Below are 25,141 nucleotides of genomic sequence, written 5' to 3'. Positions count from 1 at the left end.
CAAGATGACCTCTTGAGATCTCTTCCAGCCCCACATTTCTAAAATTCTTTGATACCTTTTAAAAATCAGGAAATCAAGTAGGACACTGAGACTATCTGTCCCAGACTATGTTTTATTACAAGCAAACTGTTCGTTTGAACTGAATCTAGGATTTTGACTCTGGCATGAGAGATTGAAATTAGGGCTTAGCCCTCCCCCAGTAGCTGTACCTCAAAATTAATATCTGTGCCTTTGCAGACTGCAGTGTCTTGTAGCAGTATGGCCCTGTCTTAATAAGAGAAAAACCCACCCTGGGCCTTGTTAACAATCTTAATAGAAAATTTATGCATGGCCAGGAAGGTCCTATGCTTAGCCTCTCTTCAGAGCTGTTCATTCATTTTGTTCCATGCATCAACCAGAAAAATATGCTATAGAAGCAATTCAGACATAACCCTGCTCAATGGAAACCAAATGCCTCATCTCTGCAAAGCACCTCACCCTAGACCTACAATGGCATTAGGCTCCTAACTGCCACTGATTTACGTGGAATACCTTTGTGGATACGGGCCCTAATGTGACTTTTATAACACAAACGCACATGAGGGCAGAATGAAAGTTTCCTGGGCTATCTTAAAACATTCTTTAAAGTATTTTTTGGATTGATATAACAACAAAATTACTGTACTTCTGCTTATTGGTTGTGAGGAGTCCAGTAAACATATTCCACCTTTTCCAACTTTCAGACATACTGTGCAAAGATTATAATAGTTAAGAATTAATCAATATTCTTTACCATTTACAGTCAGCACAAACTCTCTGGTAGTTTTTCCTGCTATGTTACTTGCCACACAGGTATAGCTTGCTGTATCACCTAGGTCAGCATTATTGATCTGCAGATATCGGCCACTGGATAGGATGCGAACTCGAGGAGTTGCCTAAGGAAAGTTCAACAAGTAGAACTAATTTTACTACATTTTTCCATTGTACTGAAAATTCATGTTACAAAGTAATAGGAGGTTTGATAGGGTGGCCATAAGAACATAATGGGTCAAATTCATTGATGGCTTAACTTCATTTGTCTTGGTAAAGTTACAAGGATAAACAAGGGAGACAAGGGGGATGGGGTAATATATTTTATTGAACCAACTTCTGTTGGTGAGAGAGACAAGCTTTAGAGCAGTTTCCTAGAGCTGAAGAAAAGCTGTGTGTAAACTCAGCAACTTGTCTCTTGCACCAACAAAAGTTGATCCAATAAAAGATATTGCCTCACCTTGTCGCTCTAATATCCTGAGACTGACACAGCTTTCTAAACACTTCATGCAACATAAATGAGGCTCTATTACATCTCTTAGAAAATTTAGTTGAGTTTTAAAATATTGATGGCAATTTATAGACTCAATCATGAATTCGTTACTCAGGAATTTTGCCAGAAAAGGGGATTAGAATTTGTGACCAAAACAATTAATTATAAATATTTTTTTTGGTTTTCATGTAAGATGGCAGTTTGATGGCACGAAATTGAAGTGCATTCTTTATCCACACCCAGGCATATCACTGGTAGAAGAAATAAAAGCTTTCCCACACTGCTCTTTCAATGTGCCACAGCCTTGATCTAAAGGAATCATTTCCATTATGCAACAGATTAGCCTCTACATTGAGACTGCCTGTAAGGATGCCAGAGGTCGTACAGATCTCTGTCTGTTTGGCAATGTACTGGGTGTGAACAAATTGTGCAAAAACAGCCACTAGATGTGAATTGCTTTTGGTCACTGCCAGTCTGGACAAGATTTGTACTGGTGTACTATAATACTGCCAATTCCAAGTGTTCAAACCATCCAAGGGCCCACATGATCCTCAAACTGGCTTAAAAATCATGACGGGTTCTTTTAATACTACATTTGGTGTTGTTTAACTTCTCTTATGGTTTCAGAACCTTTAGGCCTCCAATTCTGCAACTCCTTCTCTGCAGGCGGACTCCAGGCTAGTACAGAGCCCCACTGAAGTCAATAGGGCCTCCCATAGTCAAAGGGGTCCACCCATGCAGAACAGATTGCAGCACTGAGGCCCTAGAAGTGAAATAAGCCACCTCCCATTGCCAAGCCCTTGGGCAGAGGCTACTTAAAATGCCTCATATTTGTAATAACCGGGTTTTTTTGTATATTTGTATTTACTCCTCTCACATATTTCAGCACAATTGCTATGACCTTAGAAGCATATAATATAACTGAGAGAAATTAATTCACTGTCATTGCTACTAAGTAGTTTTAAATATAGTACCATATATATGACAAAACAAAGGCAAGGAAATTATAGTTTAGTCCCCAAACTGTACTTTAATTATAATCCTCGTGATAATGAAAACTCCACTGGGTCCTATCTTTAAAAAACAAAATCCACTGCTCTGTTAGGGCCTGATCCAAAGCCCAATTAAGTCAATGGAAAGACTCCCATGGATTTCAATGGGCTTTGAATCAAGCCTCTCTAATGTATCTATTAGTTAATACTCTTAGGGCCTGATCCTACATTCCTTGTGAACCCAAATATCACAGTCAAACCATTCCTAGAAATATAGTAATGTCAGATAAACCTTTTGTTCTGCTGTCAGAGATGATAACGGTGCACAAACATACTATTAAACAAGCACAAGATTTAAGATTTGGCTATTAGAGACAGAATAGGAGAGAAGATTGAAGTTTTCCCAATGGAAGAAGACAAAACTGGTAGGGAATGAAGTTTCATTTAAAAGCTCATAAGAGGGTATAACTAAAAACAATGATAATTTTCAATTAAAATAATGCTGAAGTACTACCATCCAAAAACTGGTATTTTCCAAAAACTTCCCTCTCCTCATTGTGAAACTGTCCACTTTTCCCAAGGCAAAGCAGGATTACTCTTTCCACTCCTGGGTGTACCTCCCTCTATGTTTCTTTAGTGGATGACAGTCCTCCCTTGAGGTCAGGAAAGCATTTGGCTAATTATGTACACAACTTGAACATCTCATTTTTCCTTATTAGGCAAAAGTGATCTGTCTCCAGTCAGACTTCCAAGATCAAAAAAAGAAAACGATAACTGTGCCCCAGAAATATGGGAGATATATGCTGACATAGCTACACTCAACAATGGAAAGAGTAGTGGGGGATAAAGGAAACCCAAATCTCATAGTTGCACTTCATATGGCAATTTTTTTTTTACAAAGGTTTGAGTGGACTGCGCGGTTCTTTTATTAGAACAGTGTGAATGTAGTGCAGCTGAGATGTTCTAAATAGCTCTGCAGACTGAAGTCCTCTATTGACCCACAAAATATGCGCAGGATAGTGGAAGCATCACCATCCTGCCAAACTAATATGCCTCAACCCTAACTTGAAGGGCCCAGTTCCAGGGCTCATAGTAGGGCTGGTTAATACTTCAAAAATAATTCCCAAATATTCATGTGAATAAATAATTATCTTTCAACACTATTCACAAAACGTCTTAATTTTTGCTTTCTGCAAACACTTGTACGAGTGACTTTTTTTTCTTTTTTTTTTTAAACATAGGAATGTTGACAGAAAACAAAAGCCTCAAATACTTTTGCAAATATGTTTTCCAGGAAGGTACATGTCAGAAGCATTCATGCTGCCTTCTTCCAATCTCTTTCCAGCCTCGTGTTTATAAAAGCTTGTTATACAGGTAAGAAGTAGAAATAATACCAGGTGACCTAAGTGGTCAACCATGTACCATGACGGAATAGCATCCAAAGGAATTGTGCTTATCTCAGATATAGTGACTGCAGGAGCTACTGTTGAAGTGGTGCCCTTCCTGACTCTAGACTATCCCTCAAAGGCACAATCCAGTACTCATTTAGCATCCAATATTATTTTGTTCTTTAAATATACATTAGATAAGAGTCTTATGGATAGGAATTTCTTTCTTTCTAAAGAGAATAAAAGAAGCCTTCACACACAGAGGACAGTGGAACACTCTGTGAATCCCATAAGCAGTCTCTATTTCCAAACATTTCTTCCTTTTATTGGAACTGGACAAGTGAAGCTGGAACTGGCAACAGCCTATTTGTACTGGAACCTTTTTTGATGCAGTCATGTCTTTGCCAGTTAAAACACTCATGCCAGTACTGGCATGGCTACCTGGCCCAAGTTCTTTGAGCTAACTCAAACTTAATGTATAAGTATCATCCACTGTCATTGGGGTGGGGGTATGGGGGAGAGACAACAGGGGGATGGACACTTGAGACACACACAGCCAAAGAATGTCTGTGCTCATCCTAAATGGATCACAGTGAACCAAGAGGTCATGGATGAAGTCTGGAAAGGGACCAAAGTTAAGGGACTAACAAACTGATGGTTCACATGGATTTACCTTTTCTTTCTGAACAATTAAAGGGCCAATATAAAGCAAAAGCCTGAGTTTGCTCAGCACAGTCTCCAGGAAACCCAACATGACATTAGACAAGGCCAAGTAGTCCACTGGGGAAGGGCTATGTGATTGAAAATCTATGTGGCCCTACAATGGATGACGAGCAATAGAAAAGTCTCCTGTTGAACTACTCTGTTCTTCCTCCTTTGACTTAACCAATAAGGATGTGATGCCTCACTGCCACTGCATTAAATTCTGAGTCAATAGGTGCATTTGGTGCAAAATTGTGATGATTAGCAGAGATTAAAGTAAGCTACTTATTTCTCTTCAATTTAAAGAAATTTCTTTCCTTTCTAAATGTTACTAGAATATGAAAATTCATAATATACCCAAAGTTAAATGTATAGTGTAGTCTTTCTCAGCTACCTTTCCTGGGAAGCCATTCAGGAGTATACCGAAGGCTTCTAGGATTGCTCAAAGGATCCAGGAGGAGCAAGGGATCCCCCTAAAGGAAAAGAGAACAAATCACAGAGGGATGGCCAGTTCATGTGGTCACTGTCTTCATGTACTTGTTTACGTCAAGTTGTATTTGGACCAGGGCTACTCAACAACAACCTTCTCTTGACCTCAAGGGACCACAACTCAACTGCGCTGAAGGAGCAAGTGAGTAGAATCAGAAATTTAAGTTCATGCCCTTTGTGCAGAATGCAAAGATGCGACAAATTTGTGAAAATAACATAGCAAATGTACCTGTAAAAGTTCTCCATCTTTAAGCCAGGTGATCGTAGGAGGTGGCACTGCATCTGACTTGCACTCCAATATAACTTGTCTGTTCTGCAGCACAGTGAGATCCTGAGACCCACTGGTGCCAGCAATGTTAGGGGGAACTGTTAAAAAAAATAGAGACTAAGAAAAGCATGACAAATATGAACTTTAATTAAAACATTTCTATGGATAGAATTCCAGTGTGTAATTCTCAAACAAGTTTTCATGATATACCAGCAGAGCAGCAGTACAATTAACTGCTTTTGCCTTTCATTGCCAATATCAGATCTGGCTTTTATCTGCAAAACGTATCACCCTAATTTGACTAGCCTTAACCCACTTCCTAAAACCGCACGTCACAAACCACTAACTGATGGAAATTAGTTGAAAGTCCATTCTCTGTGAAGAAACCAGCACTTAGCCAGATGAAGTCAGGATACCTCAAGCTCCATAACCCTCTTCATCAACAGATTCAGATATGATCTGTCATTCACTGGATAAGCAAAACCTTGATTTGATAAAACTTCTTCACTCTAGGAGGAATTCATGTAGGAATTGTGCAAGTCTGCAAGAAGCAGAAGGCTGACTCATCTGAGAGACATCTTTTGTGAACTTACTTCTGCTACCATATAGTCATTTAACACTGAGTTTTCTCCCTAGGGCAGAGAGGAAATTATTTTGCAGTGTCTTATTCTTCAGCGACTAGATTGACAAGATCTAAGGTCTATTCTTGATCTAGAGGAGCTGACATACTGATTCAGCTGCCATTTCTTTTATTTTTTTATATAATATGAAACGTATATTGCAAATGTGTGTCACATACATATATCCTGTCCTCTTTATTCCTTCTGAGTCTTATTGCAAAAGGCCAAAGGACATCAATTCCTCTAACTTTCTTTGTTACTCTGATTTCCATTATAATTGCTTGTGTTTTATTTTAAATAACTAAGTTTGCAATGTTCCATCATAATTGTGTCATGTTCTGACTAGCTACATTATATACAAGCATTAAGTAACTGCACTTGATTTAATATCCTCTTTCTGAGGAGGTGTATTGTCACTTCTGTTTTCCTGACCCACAGTATACAGATTTATAGATTCCAAGATCAGAAGGGACCATTGTGATCATCTAGTTTGACCTCCTGTATATCACGTGCCACAGAACTTCCTCAAAATTATTCCTAGAACGTATCCTCCAGAAAAACATCCCGTTGTGATAGAAATTGGTAAATTGTGCCAGTGGTTAATAATCCTCACCGTTAAAAATTGACTCCTAATTTCCAGTCTGAATTTATCTAGCTACAACATCCAGCCATTGGATTGTGTTATACTTCCGTTTGCAAGACTGAAGAGCCCGTTATCAAATATTTGTTCCAGATATAGGTACTTATAGACTGGGATCAAATCACCCCTTAACCTTCTTTTGGATAAGCTAAATAACTTGAACTCCTTGAGTCTTCCTGTTTTATAACGATTTTCCCATCCTCTAATCATTCTTGTGGCTCTTTTCTGAAACCTCTTCAGTTTTTCCAGAATACTTCTTGAAGTGTGAACAGCAGAACTGGACACAATATTCCAGGAGTGGTCACACCAGTGGAAAAAAAGAGACATAATATAACCTTTTTACTTCACTGAAGATTCACCTTGGTTAGTCCTTTGACCAAAGTGTCACACTGGGAGCTCATATTCAGCTGATTATCCAACATGATCCCCAAGTCTTTTCCCAAGACAGAGTCCCCCATCCTGTAAATATGGCCTTCATTTTTTTGTTCCTAGATGTGTGACTTTACATGTCAGAGTACTGAAACACATCTTGTTTGCTTGCACCCAGCTAACCAAGCAATCCAGTTTGCTCTGCATCAGTGACCTGTCCTCTTCATTATTTACTATTCCCTAATCTTTGTATCTTTTGCAAACTTGATCAGTGATGATTTCTTGTTTTCTTCCAGGTCATTGTTCAAAATGTTAAATAGTGTAGAGTGAAAAACTGATCCCTAAAGTACCATCCTAGAAGCATATCCACTCAATGATTCCCAATTTACAATCACATTTTGGCACCTATCAGTTAGCCATTTCTTAACCCATTTAATGTGCTATGTTGATTTTGTATCATTTTAGTCTCCTAATCAAAATGTTATGTTGTACCAAGTCAAATGCCTTATAGAAGTCTAAGTATAGTGCATCAATTACATTTGTCTACTAAATTTATAATCTCAATGTTTCCTTTCATTTGTTTATCCTTTTCCTTTTTTAATTTAAAGAGTAGTTAATTTGTAAAAGGGAAGGACTAATAACTAAATAACCTTAAAGGGTACTATGAACTCCACTTCCCTTAAAAAAGATCTGCTTTGTTACAGAGATCCTTACTTAGGACATAGTCCTTGGATCTTCTGTTCTAGAAAGGAGATGACAGATGCAGTCCAAAACCAGGTAAGATCACTGAAAATGGTACTCAAAGAGTTTTTTCTTTGTCAGGCATTATTCACTTCATAACTTTTTCTAGCTTTTAAAAGCAGTAGATAATTCAGTATTAGGCTTACAGTATTAAAGAATGCTTTAATTGTTTCCAGATCAAGCTTACCATGCACTCTGACTAGATATTCTTTATCGTCATCTCCTGCAGGACTAGATGCCAAACACGTATATCTTCCTGTGTCTTCCACCTAAAGGACACCCAGATAACTTTAGTAGAAACTTCAGAATATGGGACCAATTCAATTAAAACAGCAAAAGAAGTAGTGATGTTCGCAGTTGTCTTTGATTAGCAGATATCGGTTAAAAAACACAAGGGAAACAGAAGAAAATAGACAAGCAATTCCTGGGAGAGTAAGCAACCAGAAATATTTGAAAGCTTGTTTATTTTATTTGGGGTAGATTGTGGCCATCAGGCGACAACTGTTTGTAGAGGTGGTTGGCAGCTGCAGCATCCCGGAAAAAAGCACCAGGGCTAATGTGCCTCGAGCAGATACATTCTCTTCTGGTGCGGCTCTCTGCAATGAACAATCCATTAGGATGGAATAGATTGTTCTCTAAATGCATCAGCCCATACAATGGGCCAGCATGGGACGAAGGGGAGGAAATGGGACTCTGCCTCCTCCTCAAACCTTTCTTGGCATCTTGCTCCCTGAGAGAAGGTAGCACTAATAGTGCCTATGCTCTCCAGAGCACGGGAGCACACAGACTGCTATTATGAAGCGGTCCTTTGCCTGCCTACGAAGTTTTTGGCTCTCCCCTCTCTCTGCTCCTGCACAGCCATGCAATTACCTCTCACAATCTGGCCTTTACATAGGTATTCTTGTAAAATGTATCCTTCTGCCCTGAGAATTATTTGACTTCTCAAATATTTACTAACATCTTTATTATCTTCTGCGCTTCATAAATTGTTCTTTGTAAAGTCTTGGGGATGGAGGGAGGAAGGGGTTTATCATATGAGCAACAACAAAAAATTAGTCTGGATCTGTTTTTGTCCAACTCTTCCCATGACACTGCATGATGAACTACAAAGTTGAAGTCCAGCTGTCTTCATAGTGATTAAATTTAAATGTGGTTTTAGTTTTCTAGGGTTTTTTTAAGTCTCCGTTTAAATTGTCTGAGTTGATTTGAATTTTTTCTTGTATGATAGGATAAATAGCAGTGTAGCTATGGTAGCATTGGTGGTGGCAGTGGAGGCACAACTGAGCTGTGCAGAATACAAACCCGCCTGAAATCAGACTGTAGACATAGTGTGCCATGAAACTGGTGATCAGCTCAGCTCTGCAAGCCAGTCCAGGGTTTGCAAAGCCAAACGAAATTTACACGTGTCAGTCACCTGAGCACTGGCTATTCGAAGGACCTCTCCTCCTCTCAGGATATGAACATTGTCATTTTGTGGGAGTGGACGCCCATCCTTCATCCATGTGATTCTGGGAACTGGGATGCCAACAGACATACAAAAAAGCTCCAGTAGGTGGTTAACAACCACAGATATCTCTTCTGGTTGATCAGATCCATTGATATGAGGGGGCTCTGCAGCAAGGAAAGACAATTCATGTTCTTTACTAACAAAAATTCAGATTTATAAAACATGATGGGCAATCAGATGGTTAGAGAAGTAGATTCTAGATTGGTGTGTTTTATTCGTGCTCAGTCACCGACTCCCTGTGTGACATAGATCAACTCACATGAGTTCTCTTTGCCTCAGGTTAGCAACATTAGTGAAATATAATCATATTTTCCTCTGTTACATGGGTGTTGTGAGACTAAATTAGTCTGTGTAAAATGTTTTGATATCCTTGGGAGGAATACACTATACAGTAAAAGAGAATTTGTATTAGATCTTCAGCTGCTGTAAATAGGTATAACATCGTCAAGCTATGCCAGTTTGCACCAGCTGATGATCTAGCCCATTGAATTTAATTTCTGTTACACCGAAGTTACCTGGTTAAAGCAAATTATTCTGTACATCAATATGCTGATTTATATTTAGCATGTTGCTGTTACCTGTAAATCTCAAATACCAATATACAAATTTTCACCATGTCCACTCAAAGGTAAATTCCATCCCTTTAATTCTACTATCTCATGAGCACTACTTCCTGAAAATGTTCTAAATTTCTAAAGACTTTTAAATTATTGTCTCTATTTTAGGCATATTTTTCATCTTGTCTGAATGTAAAATTAACACTTACCCAACACTTTTAGGGTAAAGTGCTTGCTGACTTCCCCCGCTTCATTGGATGCTATACAGGTGAATCTGCCTGTGTCATCAGTCTCTGTCGTTGAAATGTGAAGAACCATTCCTTGATTACTTATAGTCAGATGGGTTCCAAGGCTTAGGGGTTGTCCATTTTTAAGCCATACCATATTGGGGGTGGGGGTGCCATCAGTAAAGCACATCATAGAAGTTGGATTGCCTTTTACTATAGTCACTTCCTCTGTTTCTCCTGCATTGTCCATGCTTGGTGGTACTGCAGAGAAACAGATATGATAATTATGGAATACACTCACACACTAATTCTTAATATAAAATAAATGCCCTGTTAAGCAATTACATTTTCTAGATTTCTTACACTCATGGGGTGTGTATGGGTGTGGCTGTGGCTGTGGCTGTGTGTTACAATTCAAGTAGAAATAATGCACCACATTTATTCAAAGAAGAAAAGTCTACAACATGTTATCTGAGCCAAAAAACGTAAAGAGGGTTTTAAGGTTCAACTCTTCTTACCTTACAAAAATGTTAGCAAAATTTAAAGTTTCCATATAAAGCATTTGCCAAATATCTACTTAGTAAAGTCTTCAAGCTTGTGTTGGTAAGAAAATAAATAGAATTCGTCCTCTGAGAGGCAAAATCTTAATGTTCTCAATTATCCAGAGAGTTTCAATCAGGGGAAGATTTCTACCCTTCTGCTGTTACACTTAAAAAATTAACTACAAAATGCAACTTTTTTCACTTAATATCACAAAGAAACTTACCATAAACTTGAAGATTATAGTGTTTATTGTCCACTCCAGCTCTGTTAGATGCTACACAAGTGTACACACCAACATCAGACACCTGAGCTCTTACAATTCTGTAAAGAACACAGCTGCAGTTATCTCACCCATGGCTACCATATGGAATGCTTTGCTCCACTTTGAATATGACAGAGTATGATTGCAGAGGGCCAAATTCTACCCTGGCGTACACCAATTTCAGCAGAGTTGCATTAGGGTTAACTGAGGGCAGAATTTAGCTCAGATACCTTAGAGAACTGAAAACTCACCTGAGAATCTGTCCAGCTGACAACAACCTGATCTGGGATGAGATAGAGAGAGGAAGCCCATTCTTAAGCCAGTTTATTTGTGGTGATGGGGTGCCAACAGCAGTACATTCAATGTTTATGGAGGCATCCTGTAGGGCAGTTAGCTTCTCTGCTTCATCTTTATTATTAGCTATTGCTGGTGGAACTAAATTACATAACAGGTGAATAAGAGAGGTGTTAAAATTGGCTGCTCAAAATTATTCCTGTTCTAATCTTAGCTCACCTTGTCCTGAACTGCAAGATGTTACAGGTATTGCTATTCTAACCAAAAAAAGAATCTCACAAGAAACATACCCACAGGATTCAGCAAGAACAGAGTGTCCAAACTTGGCAACCAATAGACCTTCTGATATTAGTAACTGTGGGCCACAGCTAACTTACATATACATTTACATCTTTAAAAATCAAGTGCACATAGTAATATTTACTTAGATTAGATTAACAGAAATTGCTTGCAGACTTCACCACAATTGATCACACAGGTATATGGTACCATATTTTCCCACTAAGAGGTATTTATTCATTATGAAGGATCATATCTGTTGGTGCTACCCACACAAATTGTCTTGTTGGGCCTGATTCTTCCCAGTCCTGCTCCTGGGGTAGTCATTCACTCCTGTGCCAAATGAGTGTAAAATACTCCCAAAAGCAGAACACTCTGTTCACTCACACAACTGGTAGCCCTGACACCCATTTTTACAGGTGTAAATGGTGGCAAACTGTGCCAGGCAGAGGATGATTAGTCTTACTTTCCTCAGTTGTGACATTAAATCAAGAGGATCTGGTACAAAATTATTTCAGATTATTGTTTGGATTAATTTAAATCCTGAGTAAAACAAAGTTTAAAACCTGCTTCACTTCCACATTACTCTAATTTTAAGAAGGCATAATTTGACTGAGATCAACAGAGCTAAGATGTGTAAAACTTGAGTAATGAAGTGTTGAATTAGGCCCATACAGTGTCTTTCTCCACAAAAAATAAAAAAATAAAATAAAAAATCATCTTGGGTGGGTTTGTTTTGTTATGGAATATACCACAGGAACTGACTTCTGTTTATCCCAAAATTTATTACTCAGCAATGGTTTCAATCATTTTGATCCTCTGCAGTATGTTATATAGAACACAATATGATATCTACATCAACAAACTACACATGAATATAGATGCATAAGATTACTTAGGCAGTCACTTCTTTGCCCTATCATGTGAGTGGTAACAAAGTCAGGCTAATAGGTCAGACTTCAGTCTGTCACATTTAAAAACTCACCATAAACATTCAAGTTGAAAATTCGATCTTCTTCTCCCGCAGGATTAGTAGCCACACAAGTATATTTTCCCACATCAGATGTGAGCACTCCGAAAATGTTTAAGGTGCTGCCATCTGGAGTCACTCTATAAAAAAGGTCGTAGAATACAATGAGTTTGTTTGCTAGGTCATAAGAACAAGTAAATAAACAGCTAGTATGTACATTTCAATTAAATTACTTCCCCACACACTTTCTATGGAAATTCAGTTATAAATCTATTACTCTATTCAAAATTTTAGCTCCCAGAGAAATTTGTTTTTAAATCTATTATTATGAACATATTTCATGAAATTCTGGTTTAAGGATTGAGCTGTTTTAGCTTCCATTTAGATTCAGTTCCATCCAATTGCAGTCAAAATATGTCCATCATTCTCAGAGTATTTTTACATACATGTTATATCCTTGGAGGCTTCAGCTTTAGGAAGAAATCACTGGAGACACAGAGAGCTGTAAACCTTGGAGCAGCCATTTATTGCTACACACAGAACTAACCAACAGCCAGCCAAACAGACTGGGCTATCCTCTAATAATCTGATCAGTTGCCATATCAACACAAGATTCTATTACCATGACAACCAAATACACAACAATACAGCTCCCACCTCTTAAACCTCATCTGATAGGAACAGCTATTTAAATGAGAAACTTAGGGATATTATGTGCCAATCTCTGAAATACTTAAAACACAGAATCATGGAAGATTAGGGTTGGAAGAGACCTCAGGAAGTCATCTAGTCCAACCCTCTGCTCAAAGCAGGACCAACCCCAACTAAATCAAAATAAAATAAAAATAAAAAATGTAAAATTTTACAATGTAAAAGTAAAAATAAAAACGTTGAGTAAGATATCACTTTCCCAGATTTGTGTATTTAGTTGTATAGGCCGTTGGGGGTACTCTAAGTTGTGCCTCTGGAGTGGACCTGGTATCCCCACAATTGCAAAGTCATAAAGATGGCTTACAAGCAACATTTGTGCCCCCCTCCACCCTGGGCTGTATCAGCACCAAACAGCTTGTCCTAAGGATCTGGTACGTTGTCTCACAAATCATGTATTTATTAGATCTACCTTGTGTATAACTACTTATTCTGAAGTAGGCAGAAGAGAGGGTAAACAACATCTGTAACACTATTTGGTTAGCTAGATATATTATGTAAAACAAAACAGATGAGAAACAAATCTACATAATTAACAAAATATCCTAGAATTAGAGAAATTAAGGACAGAAAAGATCAATGTCACTTACTAAAGTTAGATTATTCAGGCTCATAGTTTTATAATTCTTCTGCCTATGCCTTGCAGATGTTGCAGACTGAGAGAACACAGAGTTTTATTTTTACTCACCTTATTCTTTGTGATTCATTGCTGGTAACTGGGTTTCCATCTTTAAGCCACTGAATAGCAGGTCTGGGAATTCCTTTGGCATTGCAGACAAGCTGGATACTTTCCCCAAGGAGGACGCTGACTTCACTTGGCATTTCAGATCCAACAATATTTGGAGGAACTTTTGGGAGAGGGGGTGAAATTCTAATCAGTTAGTTAAATGGGGGTAAACCAGGAGTAACTCCATTATTTCAATGGAGTTTCTCCCATTAGATCAAATTAATAGGGAATGTGTATATTCCTCCTGATGGGATGTTTACAAAGGTGACTAGAAAAATCAACTTTAACCATTTCATAATCCTTCCAGTGTGTACAGTAACCTGTTCATATTCAGCAGATTGATAATAATAGATAATGCTTCCTTTAGCATCTATTATAGCAATGCAAATAAAATCTATTGGATACCCTGATGCAGCAAACACTTAAGCACATACTTAACTCTGAACATGTGAGTAGCTCCACATGAAGTCCACAGGATTATTCACACACTGAAAGTTAAGCACATGTTCAAATGCTTAGCATCCCTAGTGATGTAGTGACACATTACTCAGCCCTAACCATTATTCCATTACTCCACTGATTTTTTTTTCATAAAGATGATGTGTCACAGTTTTCCTTTAAAACCTCCTTTTGGCATCAAACATCACCTAGCAAAAGAACCATAGCATACTACTGCTCCTGAAACCCTTTTGGGCTCCACAACGTTCTACTCACACTGAGATTCGTGTAACATTAGTGTCCAGTGTGATGGAGCCAGTTGCTGTGATCAGCAACGACCATATGGAAACAGTGCAATATAGCAAATAAACCTATTATTTTCAAACTGCAGTGTAATTAGATGTAGAGAATATTCTTTTGCATACCAACTTCTGAATAACATTGTAGCAAGGTTTTGTTATCCTTATTTTTTGCTATTGGTTGCCTGATAGAAATGATGGCACTGATTCTCCGCTCCGCTATACCAGTTTTATATAGCTAAATCATCTTAATTGTCTTCAGTGGACTTAACAGCAGTTTTATGCCAGTGTAAGTGGCCAGACAGTATGATTCTGTTTAGTGTATACACATACTGTACCTTGAATGGAAAGGATGTAACTCTTCTGCGCTTTTCCTTCTACATTTGAAGCTATGCAAGTGTAGTTTCCACTATCTGAAATCTGAGAGCGGGCAATCTGCAGCTTGCTTCCTCCAGACAAAATATGTATTTCAAGTGAGTCAGAGTTTTCTAAAAACACACAGATAAGAAAGATTTGATTAGTATTAGAACTAGTCAGAAACAGCAAACACATTTTGTGAAAAAAAATTCATCAACAGATCAAAAATTTAAAAAGATTTCATCCCGCTCTAGTTCATATAAGGGGTAGCTAATATGGGGAGAGAGGGAGGAGAAACAAAAGAATAGACCCTGAAAACACCACAGGGTCAGACCTATAAAGAGCAAAAATAACTGGTCAACAATAGTGACAAAGTGTGCATTAGACACTATGATCTATTATAGGAAAGAAAACGGGGGGGAGGGGTGTGAAACCAGGAAGGAAAAACATTACCTATATGCTTCCCATTCTTTAGCCATATTAGTGTTGGTGGAGGAATTCCAGTAGCATCACATGCAAAGGTGACAGGATTACTGATTGTTTCGTTGATCCAGTCTTGTTCTGGGCCTTCTATACTTGGTGGAACTATTAAATAGAACAGCAGCTGCATAAATACCTTAGTTACCAAATTCCTTAGTAAACTGACTTTGGTTCAATTTTACTGTAGATAATGTGGTATATGCTCACCATAAACATTAAGATGGAAATTTTTGTCATCTCGCCCGGCAACGTTTATGGCTTTACACACATACTGGCCAGTGTCAGACACCTAAAATGGAAAAAGAATTTTTATGTACTGGGTCAATTTTCCTGAAGATGATAACAGACCTTTTAACACTAGAATCCCCTAGTGGTCATGGGCTCTGCTATAGTTAGACTTAAAAAAGGCTTTGCCATTTGTAATCGGAACTTGATTCAAAGCCCATTGAATTTAACAGAAAGACTCCCACTGACTTCAATGGTCATTGGGTCAGACCTATAAAGAGCAAAAATAACTGGTCAACAATAGTGACAAAGTGTGCATTAGACTAATTTAGTATACCTCAGCACTCTTGATTTGTAGCATTTGTCCATCTGCTAGGATCTCTATGTTTGCAGACTCCGTGATCATGCGTCCATTCTTGTACCATGTGATAACAGGTGGTGGGACTGCATTGGACTCACACTCTAAGGTCACTGGGATTCCCACTCTCACAGTCACCACTGCAAGAGATGCTCCACTCTGGTCTTTAATATTCGGAGGGACTGGAGAAAAAGTTAAAAGAATTATTTTCTTCCTTGTTTTGTGAGGAGGGGAAAAATCAGCCTAAAAAAATGGAAGATGTCCTCATTTCATAGTAATAAATATTATTTAATATGATAGTGAAAAACAAACCATAAACAGTAAGGAAACTCTTTTTCTTGCTTTCTCCAGCTTGGTTTCTGGCTATACAAATGTATTCACCACCATCTGAGAGTCTGGCTCGAGGAATTTGCAGAGTCCGACCACCTAAAGTGATCCAAAGACAGAAGGTGAGTTAAAATGACACCTAGATTTATTCTGTAGTTATTGTATTAATCTGAAATGAAATTTTGCAATAACGTTTTCTATGAACTGCAATTTAGGCACTAGATTAATATAAAATTCTAAAGAGCAGCACTGCTCTTGCTGACTAGTGCTGCCTAACCCTTAGAGAAATTTCCTTAATGAATTACAATTTTGGGGTGAAATTCTTGGCTGGTGTAAATGTGTGAAACCACTGAAGTCAATGGAGCTTTCACCAGAGAATTTGTCCCATTAATACTCTTCTTCACCCTCTTTTCCTTTGCAGCTACTTCCTCCCTCCTAACACAATCATGGCCTTTCCACTTAGCTCCCTGACAAGCCCCTCCTTCCTTTACTGATCTCACATGACTTCCTCCGTTTGTGGACTAACTCCATCCAGATATCTGCCAGTAGGCCACAGGCCTGCATCCCAGCTGCCAGTAAGCAAGTTCCATGTCAGTTATTTCCCATACACCTACAAACGTCCACCCCAGCTAATCCATCTCCAGCATGTCAAGTCAGAACCCATAGCAGGGAACTGGATTGCATTAGGATCTCTAGCTTTCAGCATTAGAAGTGGAGGGTTGGGTGTAGGTCAGGGTGGTTTCCTGACATGATTCCTGTGACAAATAGGGCAACTTCCTGTAATATCCTTGAAAACCCTTACTATATTAAGCTTATGTATTATTGTGGGCCAGGATTGCATGTAAGCTCTCCAGGGGGGAAATGTGACAGATGTGAGACCTGGGAGTTGAGAAGACTATACTGAAAATGTGCCAGACATGTATGGACTTTTGGCTAGGGAAAAGTTAATGCAAAATTCCCCAACTCCAGTTATGCAAAAACACACTTTTGAAGCTACCTCTGAGGAGAGGGTCATTGTCTGCTGGTTACCAGTTACAGAAGATCAAGATCAAAGGTCCAAGTTGTATAAAGATATGGCTGACTTGCCCAACCTTGCTTTGGGTTCCAGATCAAAGACAGATGAACTTGTAACCACCGGAGCCCTAAGTTGGAGTTGAGGGTAACCTCACATAAGCTTTTTAGCATGCATGCAGAGTATTTTATTGTTTTAATATTTTTCTCTGTAATGCTTTTACTTTAAGAAAAAGCGTGTTTGCTTAAAGAAGTTGTTTGGTAACTTATAGCTGCAGGAAATACATTGGTCATAGCCCTCAGAGAGGTGCTGTCCTTTTAAGCAGTCTGGCTTGCTGGAGATATCACAGCATAAGGCAAGGAGCTGTGCAGCCTTAAATTCCCCAGTCAGGAGGGAGGGAGACATGGGTTTCTTCCCAAGAGAGGTGACAAGTGGGAGCCAGAAGCGTAAAGCGGGTGCCCTTGGTGGAACACAGATGTAGTTACAGGTGTAGTTACCCTGAAACTGTAACAATTCCTACTCCACTTACTCCCTGATAGACGCTCACAGCCCTTATTGTCTAAGATCCCTGCAGTACCTTTGTCCTAGAAACCCTTAGGAAATAATGAATTCCCCCTGGGAATTAGCAAGGTTCTTAAGGGTTGAGTTGAGGGGCCAATTCCTACTTAAGTCAGTGATAGGGTGGTTGTTTTTTTGCGGTCTAGACAAATGGGATTTAGATTGGATCCTTAGTTGATAAAGTGACTGTCTCAATCAATCATCATTCCTTTGAAATAGTCTGCGCTATATGAGCTGTCCAACAGTCTGATCCACACCAACACAAACGGTTGTTTGTTCCAATCCTTCCAGCCTGATTGTTTTTTTTTTAACAGTGACCCCATTCAAAAGCAAAAGAGATTCTAAAATATTTTAACTATAAGAGGCCAGATTTATTACTTGTATAACTCCACTTAATGGAGCTACACCCAGAGTAAAGTTGGCTCTACATATTTTGCTGTCATATTTATCTACAGAAAAGGAAAGGATGAGACCCCAGAGTTTACAGAAACAGCAGCGATTCCTCACCAGGCACAATGAGAGCATTAGTATTCAAGCTGATAGGTTTTCCATTCTTGAGCCAGCTGAGATCAGGAGGTGGGAAGCCAGTAACCTCACAGGTCAAGGAGACGAAATTATTCACCACCACAGTCAAATTCTCAAAATTAGTACCCACAACACTTGGAGGAACTGCAGAAAGAAATACAGTAATAGAACATACTTCAGTGTCAGCAAACAATACTCCCAAAGACCCTTAATTACTAAAACAAAAGCTGAGTTGCTGAGTGCTGCCAAATGGCTGAGTTAAAAACATCTCTCACATCCCATGCACTGATCCTCAGCTTTCTGCAAGTATCTGGAAATGCTGTGATTAAAGCCAATCCTGCTCTCATCCCCTTTTCTACAATTCCTTAAAGCCTTACCAATGCACCCACAGTTTCTTCCCTGTATGGGGACATGGCAGGGATGACCTAGCCTGTGCTGAAAGCGGGAGTGAGTAATTCCAGATTCAGGAATTATAAAGCAAATCATTTCTCAGGACATTTGCTCTGTAATAACTAAATTGGAGATTATTGTGTCAGGGTGAACAGGAGGACTATACATCTTTTTGCTGATTTTGTATTTTTATTCCTGATTTTTCTGCAATATTTTCATTACTGAGAAACCCCGAAAAGATTCCTTCAGAATAGGGTTTTTTCCCTCCCTTCATGTCCAGACAGGTCTGATTTATAACTGGTTAGCTGTGCAGTTTAAGATACTGCTATGTGTGTGGAGGGGCTTCCCACTCACAAATTAATTTAAAGACAAAATAGTTCAAAATTTGGTCCTACTCTGCATTTTCACTTTAAAACAAAATATTTGTAAATATATTCCTCTCATTGAGATCTGAATTCAGGATTCCATGTTTCTTCTGCAGCGCTGATACCAACAACTCTGAAAGAAATGCAGGAGAGAGTGTTACTGGCTTTCTTTTCAGTGATATAGCCATTGCGAGGAACAAGGATTCCTGATCTTAGAACATGGCAAAAGGATGTGATCAAATGTTCTAGGTCATATCCACCAATTACTCTCCAGCTGTTGTGTCATTGCAGTGACACAAAGCAGTGGTCATTAAGTTAGGTTTATGGCTGTTTTGTGGCATGAAGAGGCATAGAGCAACCAGAATCAACTAGTGAATCTGGCTTATAGTTTTAAAATTTAAATATGCGGGTCCTATGTGATCAATACATTTGTTCAACATGAGTATAAAATTCTACCACTAGTGTGTGTACATTGTCGTTATCCACAGAAATTTGAAAGTCTTGAAGTTCAGAGATCAGGTTTACAAAGTTCCAACAGCAGTCTTGGGATGTGATCCCAATGGAAAGTCTGCCATTGACTTCAGCTACCTTTGGATCATGTCCTTAACTGTGCCTTGAGGTGGAAGAAACCCACTAATTGCCACATGAAAGAAATTTAAATCCTTCCCGAAACATATATGGATTAGATTAGAATAGGTTTTTTTTGTACTATACAACTGAAATTCCCATGCCCTTTACAGGAGAATAATGGGCTGATCTTGTGAAGGCATATAGATTACTGAGGTCTGTGATTGTATTCAGGGAAGACATAGATAAAGGTGATATGTCTTATATGATGTTTTGAATAGAGTGGGTTATCGAACTGATAAGGGGTTCTGTGTGGATCATATGCAGAAGGTTATGTTATATGCTGAGATCTCTGAACCATACCACGACAGAAAGTGTGGATGCAGTCTCCAGTGTCTACTTGGTAGGTTTACAAGGTCATAACCCAGTATGAAGTTTTCTATGATATAGTGTATAAGGTAGGTCTTCAGCCCACAGCTGAAAGTTAGAAGGAGGAGTGGACATGGGTCAGAAATAAAGAGGTAATTCAAAGTTAGTGCTGAAATCTTAACTGAATAAGTCCTTTTTGCAGCTTTGAGTTTTTAAAAATAGAAAATGTTCTAATTTCCTGACCGCATTTACATTTGTTTTATACTCGTGAATCTGAAAATCCCATCCTTCCAACTTTATTTTATTCCAACAATATCACGCTACTGTTATTTTAAATGGGATTATGAATACTGTAACTCTATTTCAGCAAAATATTTATCCTTGGAAATTTGGGGGTTTTTTTAAAGAGAAGAAAAATAAGTTTCTAAGACATTTCTATTCCTGATTATTTTTAAATATTATTTTTCATTTAATTTAAATGTTAATTTTCAAAATTAATTTTCTTGAAAAATGTTATTTAATAAAAGAATCACAAAACATGTTATTACCCTATATCCTTGCAAATAAAAAAAATCCCTCTAATTCAAATGTGACAGTCAATAAAAAGACATTGCCTTGCACATAAGACAATAAAGATTTTTACATTGGTGCAATTGGCTTCATTACAGCGGTCCCATTCATGGCCTAGTGCAGGGTCGGCAACCTACGGCACACGTGACAAAGGTGGCACGCGAGCCAATTTTTGATGGCATGCAGCGGCGGGCTGAGCGGCTCAGCCCGCCGCTGCTCTGGGGTTCCGGCTGCTGCCCCATTGCCAGCTGGGGTCCTGGCCGCCGGCCCCACTCAGTGCTGTCTGCTGGCCTGAGGACCCCCAGGGAACCCCAGGCTGGCAATGGGCTGAGCAGGCTGGTGGCTGAGACCCCGGCTGGCAGGAGCCGGCGGCCAGAACCCCAGAGTGGCGGCGGGCTGAGCCACTCAGCCCGCTGCCAGCCTGGGGTTCCATTCACTCAGCCAGCGGCAGGCTGAGCAGGGCCGGCGGCGGGCTGAGTGGCTCAGTCCGCTGCCAGTCTGGGGTGCTGGCAGCACTCAGCCTGCTGACGGTCTAGGGTTCCAGCTGCTGGCCCCTTGCCAGTTGGGGTCCCAGCCGCCGGCCCCGCTCAGCCTCCTACCAGCCTGGGTGAGCAGAACCCCCGGCTGGTAGCAGGCTGAGGGGGGCCGGTGGCCGGGATCCTGGCTGGCAGAAGCTGGTGGACGGAACCCCAGACCGGCGGCAGGCTGAGTGGCGCCAGCGGCCGGGACCTCAGACTGGCGGCAGACTGAGCCGCTCAGCCCGCTGCTGGTCTCAGGTCCCAGCCACCGGCCCCGCTCAGCCCACTGCCACCTGAGTGAGTGGAACCCCAGACCAGCAGCGGGCTGAGCAGGGCCAACAGCTGGACCCCAGACTGGCAGCAGGCTGAGTGGAGCTGGTGGCTGGAACCCCAGACAAGGATCCCAGGCCCGGCTCAGCCCGCTGCCGGTCTGGGCTGAGTGGGGCCGGTGGCCTGGACCCCAGACTGGCAGCAGGCGGAGCCGATCAGCCTGCTGCTGGTCTGGGGTTCTGTCTGCCGGCCCCGCTCAGCCTCCTGCCAGCCTGGGTGAGCAGAACCCCAGGCTTGTAGGGGGTTGAGGGGGGCCGGCGGCCGGGATCCCGGCTGGCAGGAGCTGGCGGACGGAACCCCAGACCAGCAGCAAGCTGATCGGCTCTGCCTGCTGCCAGTCTGGGGTCCCGGCCACCGGCCCCACTCAGCCCAGACCGGCAGCGGGCTGAGCCGGGCCTGGGATCCTTGTCTGGGGTTCCAGCCACCAGCCCCACTCAGCCTGCTGCCAGTCTGGGGTCCAGCTGTTGGCCCTGCTCAGCCCGCTGCTGGTCTGGGGTTCCACTCACTCAGGTGGCAGTGGGCTGAGCGGGGCCGGTGGCTGGGACCTGAGACCAGCAGCGGGCTGAGCGGCTCAGTCTGCCGCCAGTCTGAGGTCCCGGCCGCTGGCGCCACTCAGCCTGCCGCCGGTCTGGGGTTCCGTCCACCAGCTTCTGCCAGCCAGGATCCCGGCCACCGGCCCCCCTCAGCCTGCTACCAGCCGGGGGTTCTGCTTACCCAGGCTGGCAGGAGGCTGAGCGGGGCCGGCGGCTGGGACCCCAACTGGCAAGGGGCCAGCAGCTGGAACCCTAGACCGTCAGCAGGCTGAGTGCTGCCGGCACCCCAGACTGGCAGCGGACTGAGCCACTCAGCCCCCCGCTGGCCCTTCTCAGCCCACCACAGGCCCGCTCAGCCCGCTGCCGGCTGAGTGAATGGAACCCCAGACCGGCAGCGGGCTGAGCAGGGTCAGCGGCTGGACCCCAGACTGGCAGCGGGCTGAGCGGGGCTGGTGGCTGGAACCACAGGCAAGGATCACACTAAATTGATAAGATCTGCATTTTAATTTAATTTTAAATGAAGCTTCTTAAATATTTTAAAAACCTTATTTACTTTAAATAAAACAATAGTTTATTTCTATAACATAGACGTAGAAAGAGACCTTCTACAAACATTAAAATATATTACTGGCACCTGAATCCTTAAATTACAGTGAACTTGGCACACCACTTCTGAAAGATTGCCGACCCCTGGCCTAGTGCATCACTCCAGAAGCTTTATTTGAGGGCTTCGGTGGGATTTAAATACTGCAGAGACATTGTGCAGGTCCTCTGCACAGGAGTAACTTTCACCTATATAGAAATATATATGGTAGCAGTGAGCTGGCACCACAGAGTATCAGTAATACTAAGTCCTCCATTCAGCAAGGTACTTAGGTATGCTCCTACCATTCCGCACATGAGTAGTCTCATTGACCTTAAGAGCACTAACTAAATGCTGGAAGCGAGGCACATGCTTAAGTACCTTGCTGAAATGAGTGCGTTTAAACTAATACAGAATCTGCAGACCGTTTACTTGCAATTGAAATATGAGCCACATGAACAGTAACGCAGCATTAATTTCCTTTATTTCAAAAGGGAACAATCAGCATGTTAGGAAATAGTAATCTTACCGTGAACATTAAGGTTAAAATACTTTTTGGCACTTCCGGCTATGTTCTCCACAACACACACATACCTGCCGGTATCTGTTATTTGGGAATTTAGGATCTAAAAAAGGAAAACAGGCTTCAGTAGAACTAATACGAGGTCATTTACACTTAAAACTGCAAGATATGTATTGCTGATGTATTAGTGTTATTAGAAGGATAACAATAACCAGTGTCAGGAACAGGTCAGCCTAGGGAAGGATGCACTCCTGCTACCCAACGGTACCTGCTCTGCCAACCTGCGTGTTTCAATCACTGGGAAAGTCAGCATCTTTCACATTTATTTTTAATTTTGTACTAATTTAATGAAATCCTCTTAAATGAGTTTAAAAATAAAGGCCTGATTCTCCACACCATTTTAATGCCTGTGTAAAGAACAGAGCTGAGACTCAGGTCTAACTTTTTTACTATTCTACCAACACCTTCCACTTTTACCTGTAACATCCTTCCACCGGATAAAGACTTGTGTTGGTCATCTTCCGCTAGGAGCTGGCCATCTTTTTGCCAAGTTATGCTTGGAGCAGGGCTGCCAGTTGCCACACATTCCATCACTGTGGTCTTGTTCACAAGCACAGTGACCTCTTCAGGCAGATCAACATCAGCTCCGTTAATGGATGGTGGCACTACATAGCATGCAAAGCGGAACAAGGAGATTGCTATATAATACCATATAAGCAGTGATTTCTTTGTGAAATTGCCAGAAGGATAGAGCCACACATAGATCTTGAATTGGCAGGTTAAGGTAAAGAGAACTTCATAGTTAAATAGGGAGCAATAATAAAATCCCAAGGAAAAATACAGCACCAGATCCTCAGCTGGCATAAAGCAGCATAGCTCCAGGGACTGCAATGGAGCTACAGCTATTTACACCAGCCAGGGATCTGGTTCAGAATGGAGAAGAGGGGGAAATTAATTTTCCTGCTGGGAAGTTGAGTTTTTAGAGCTATGACAAAGGAGGATTTCCAAGGCATTCCCCTCATCCTATTAATAAATCACTGGTTCTAGCAGTTTTGGAGTTGGAAAAAAAACTGAGTACACTCAAAGCCAAGGCAAGAAGCACAAAGATTTCCTAGAGTATGTCTCTGACTGGATCATACAAGACTTAGACTTTGAAGCCATCCAACCCAACTTATGGAACATTCCTACAGACTGTTAGGAGTAACTCCAATACAATTATATAGAAATTATCTAAAAATCTATAGCATTAACAGAGAACAATGCCAATGATATAGAATTCTATAGCAGGGATATATATTTTTATTACCTTTTATATGATCTTACTGAGTTATTCTATATAATGTAATCATTCTCTATTAATTTCAGCAGGACTTTTCCTTTAGGGTCTTTTGCCATAAAAAGTGAATTTAGAATTTTTAAAAATAGAAAATAATGCAAGATTAGCTCACAGAGCACATGGACATCGTATTGAATGGAATCTTCTCCAGCTTCGTTTACAGCCACACATGTATATCTCCCAGCATCTTCTGCCTGGGCCCGTGAAATCTGTAACACTCTGCCTCCTGGAGGAAAAACACATTCAAAATTTAAATCTAAAATCAAGTGATTTCCATCACTCAAACATACCACATTCCTCTGGAGACCTGAGTCAATGACGTCATGCATGACTGCGGGGGCAAAGGGCTGGGTATGTAATTTTCTCCCCATTGGTTTGTCTTGAATGATCACTTTCAGTTCTGGACTAACTAAAGCTTTTTGTTTCATAGTTGCTTTCTCTACATCCAGCTTGGTTTTAGTTGGAGGTTCATAATAAAATGTTGGCAAAGAATTAATTCCATTGGAAGGAATCTATATTCTTTGGAGACATATCAGCAACAGAGTTCTTGATCAATCTAGAAGTGAAACTTTCCACAGTGAGCTAATAGAAAACTTTGTCATTGACTCCATTAGAGAAAGTATATCAAACTGTAGAATATTTGCTGTTTGGTAAACTATGCATGACTGGAAATTTTCACTCTCAGGGCTCAGTTATATGTGGTTTTACTCTTTGATTTTCTTCTGTATTTAAAATATTATCCCTTAACAAATTGGTACAATTCCCTCCCTGCTCAGAGAAGAGAACAAATGTTGGAAATAATACAGACCCAGATTGTGGCTGGCTTCTGAACAGACAAGCAGAGATGGGGAGGGCACAAGGAGCCTTCCCACCTATAAGCTGTACCGCCACCCTCTGCACAGAATCCAGATAA

At 40.7% G+C, this 25,141-nt stretch overlaps 1 protein-coding gene across 1 annotated transcript in view; it reads right to left on the bottom strand.

Moving 5' to 3' along the window:
* HMCN1 (hemicentin 1) overlaps window positions 1–25,141 on the bottom strand; it is a 324,395-nt gene that overhangs the window by 55,251 nt on the left and 244,003 nt on the right. The window contains exons 55-72 of the mRNA XM_039483793.1: window positions 24,341–24,454; window positions 23,370–23,557; window positions 22,899–22,995; window positions 18,127–18,288; window positions 16,035–16,148; window positions 15,702–15,904; window positions 15,347–15,428; window positions 15,113–15,244; window positions 14,641–14,790; window positions 13,527–13,686; window positions 12,146–12,270; window positions 10,839–11,022; window positions 10,549–10,646; window positions 9,765–10,043; window positions 8,906–9,102; window positions 7,679–7,760; window positions 5,083–5,219; window positions 773–914 (exon numbers count right to left, since the gene is read on the bottom strand). Of these exons, the coding sequence (XP_039339727.1) occupies window positions 773–914; window positions 5,083–5,219; window positions 7,679–7,760; window positions 8,906–9,102; window positions 9,765–10,043; window positions 10,549–10,646; window positions 10,839–11,022; window positions 12,146–12,270; window positions 13,527–13,686; window positions 14,641–14,790; window positions 15,113–15,244; window positions 15,347–15,428; window positions 15,702–15,904; window positions 16,035–16,148; window positions 18,127–18,288; window positions 22,899–22,995; window positions 23,370–23,557; window positions 24,341–24,454 (2,646 nt within the window). The remainder of the gene's footprint in view (window positions 1–772; window positions 915–5,082; window positions 5,220–7,678; window positions 7,761–8,905; window positions 9,103–9,764; window positions 10,044–10,548; window positions 10,647–10,838; window positions 11,023–12,145; window positions 12,271–13,526; window positions 13,687–14,640; window positions 14,791–15,112; window positions 15,245–15,346; window positions 15,429–15,701; window positions 15,905–16,034; window positions 16,149–18,126; window positions 18,289–22,898; window positions 22,996–23,369; window positions 23,558–24,340; window positions 24,455–25,141) is intronic.

This window comes from Mauremys reevesii, linkage group 8, assembly GCF_016161935.1.
Source record: "Mauremys reevesii isolate NIE-2019 linkage group 8, ASM1616193v1, whole genome shotgun sequence".
In the NCBI taxonomy this organism is placed as follows: Eukaryota; Metazoa; Chordata; order Testudines; family Geoemydidae; genus Mauremys; species Mauremys reevesii.
This window is presented reverse-complemented; position numbering and strand designations above follow the sequence as displayed.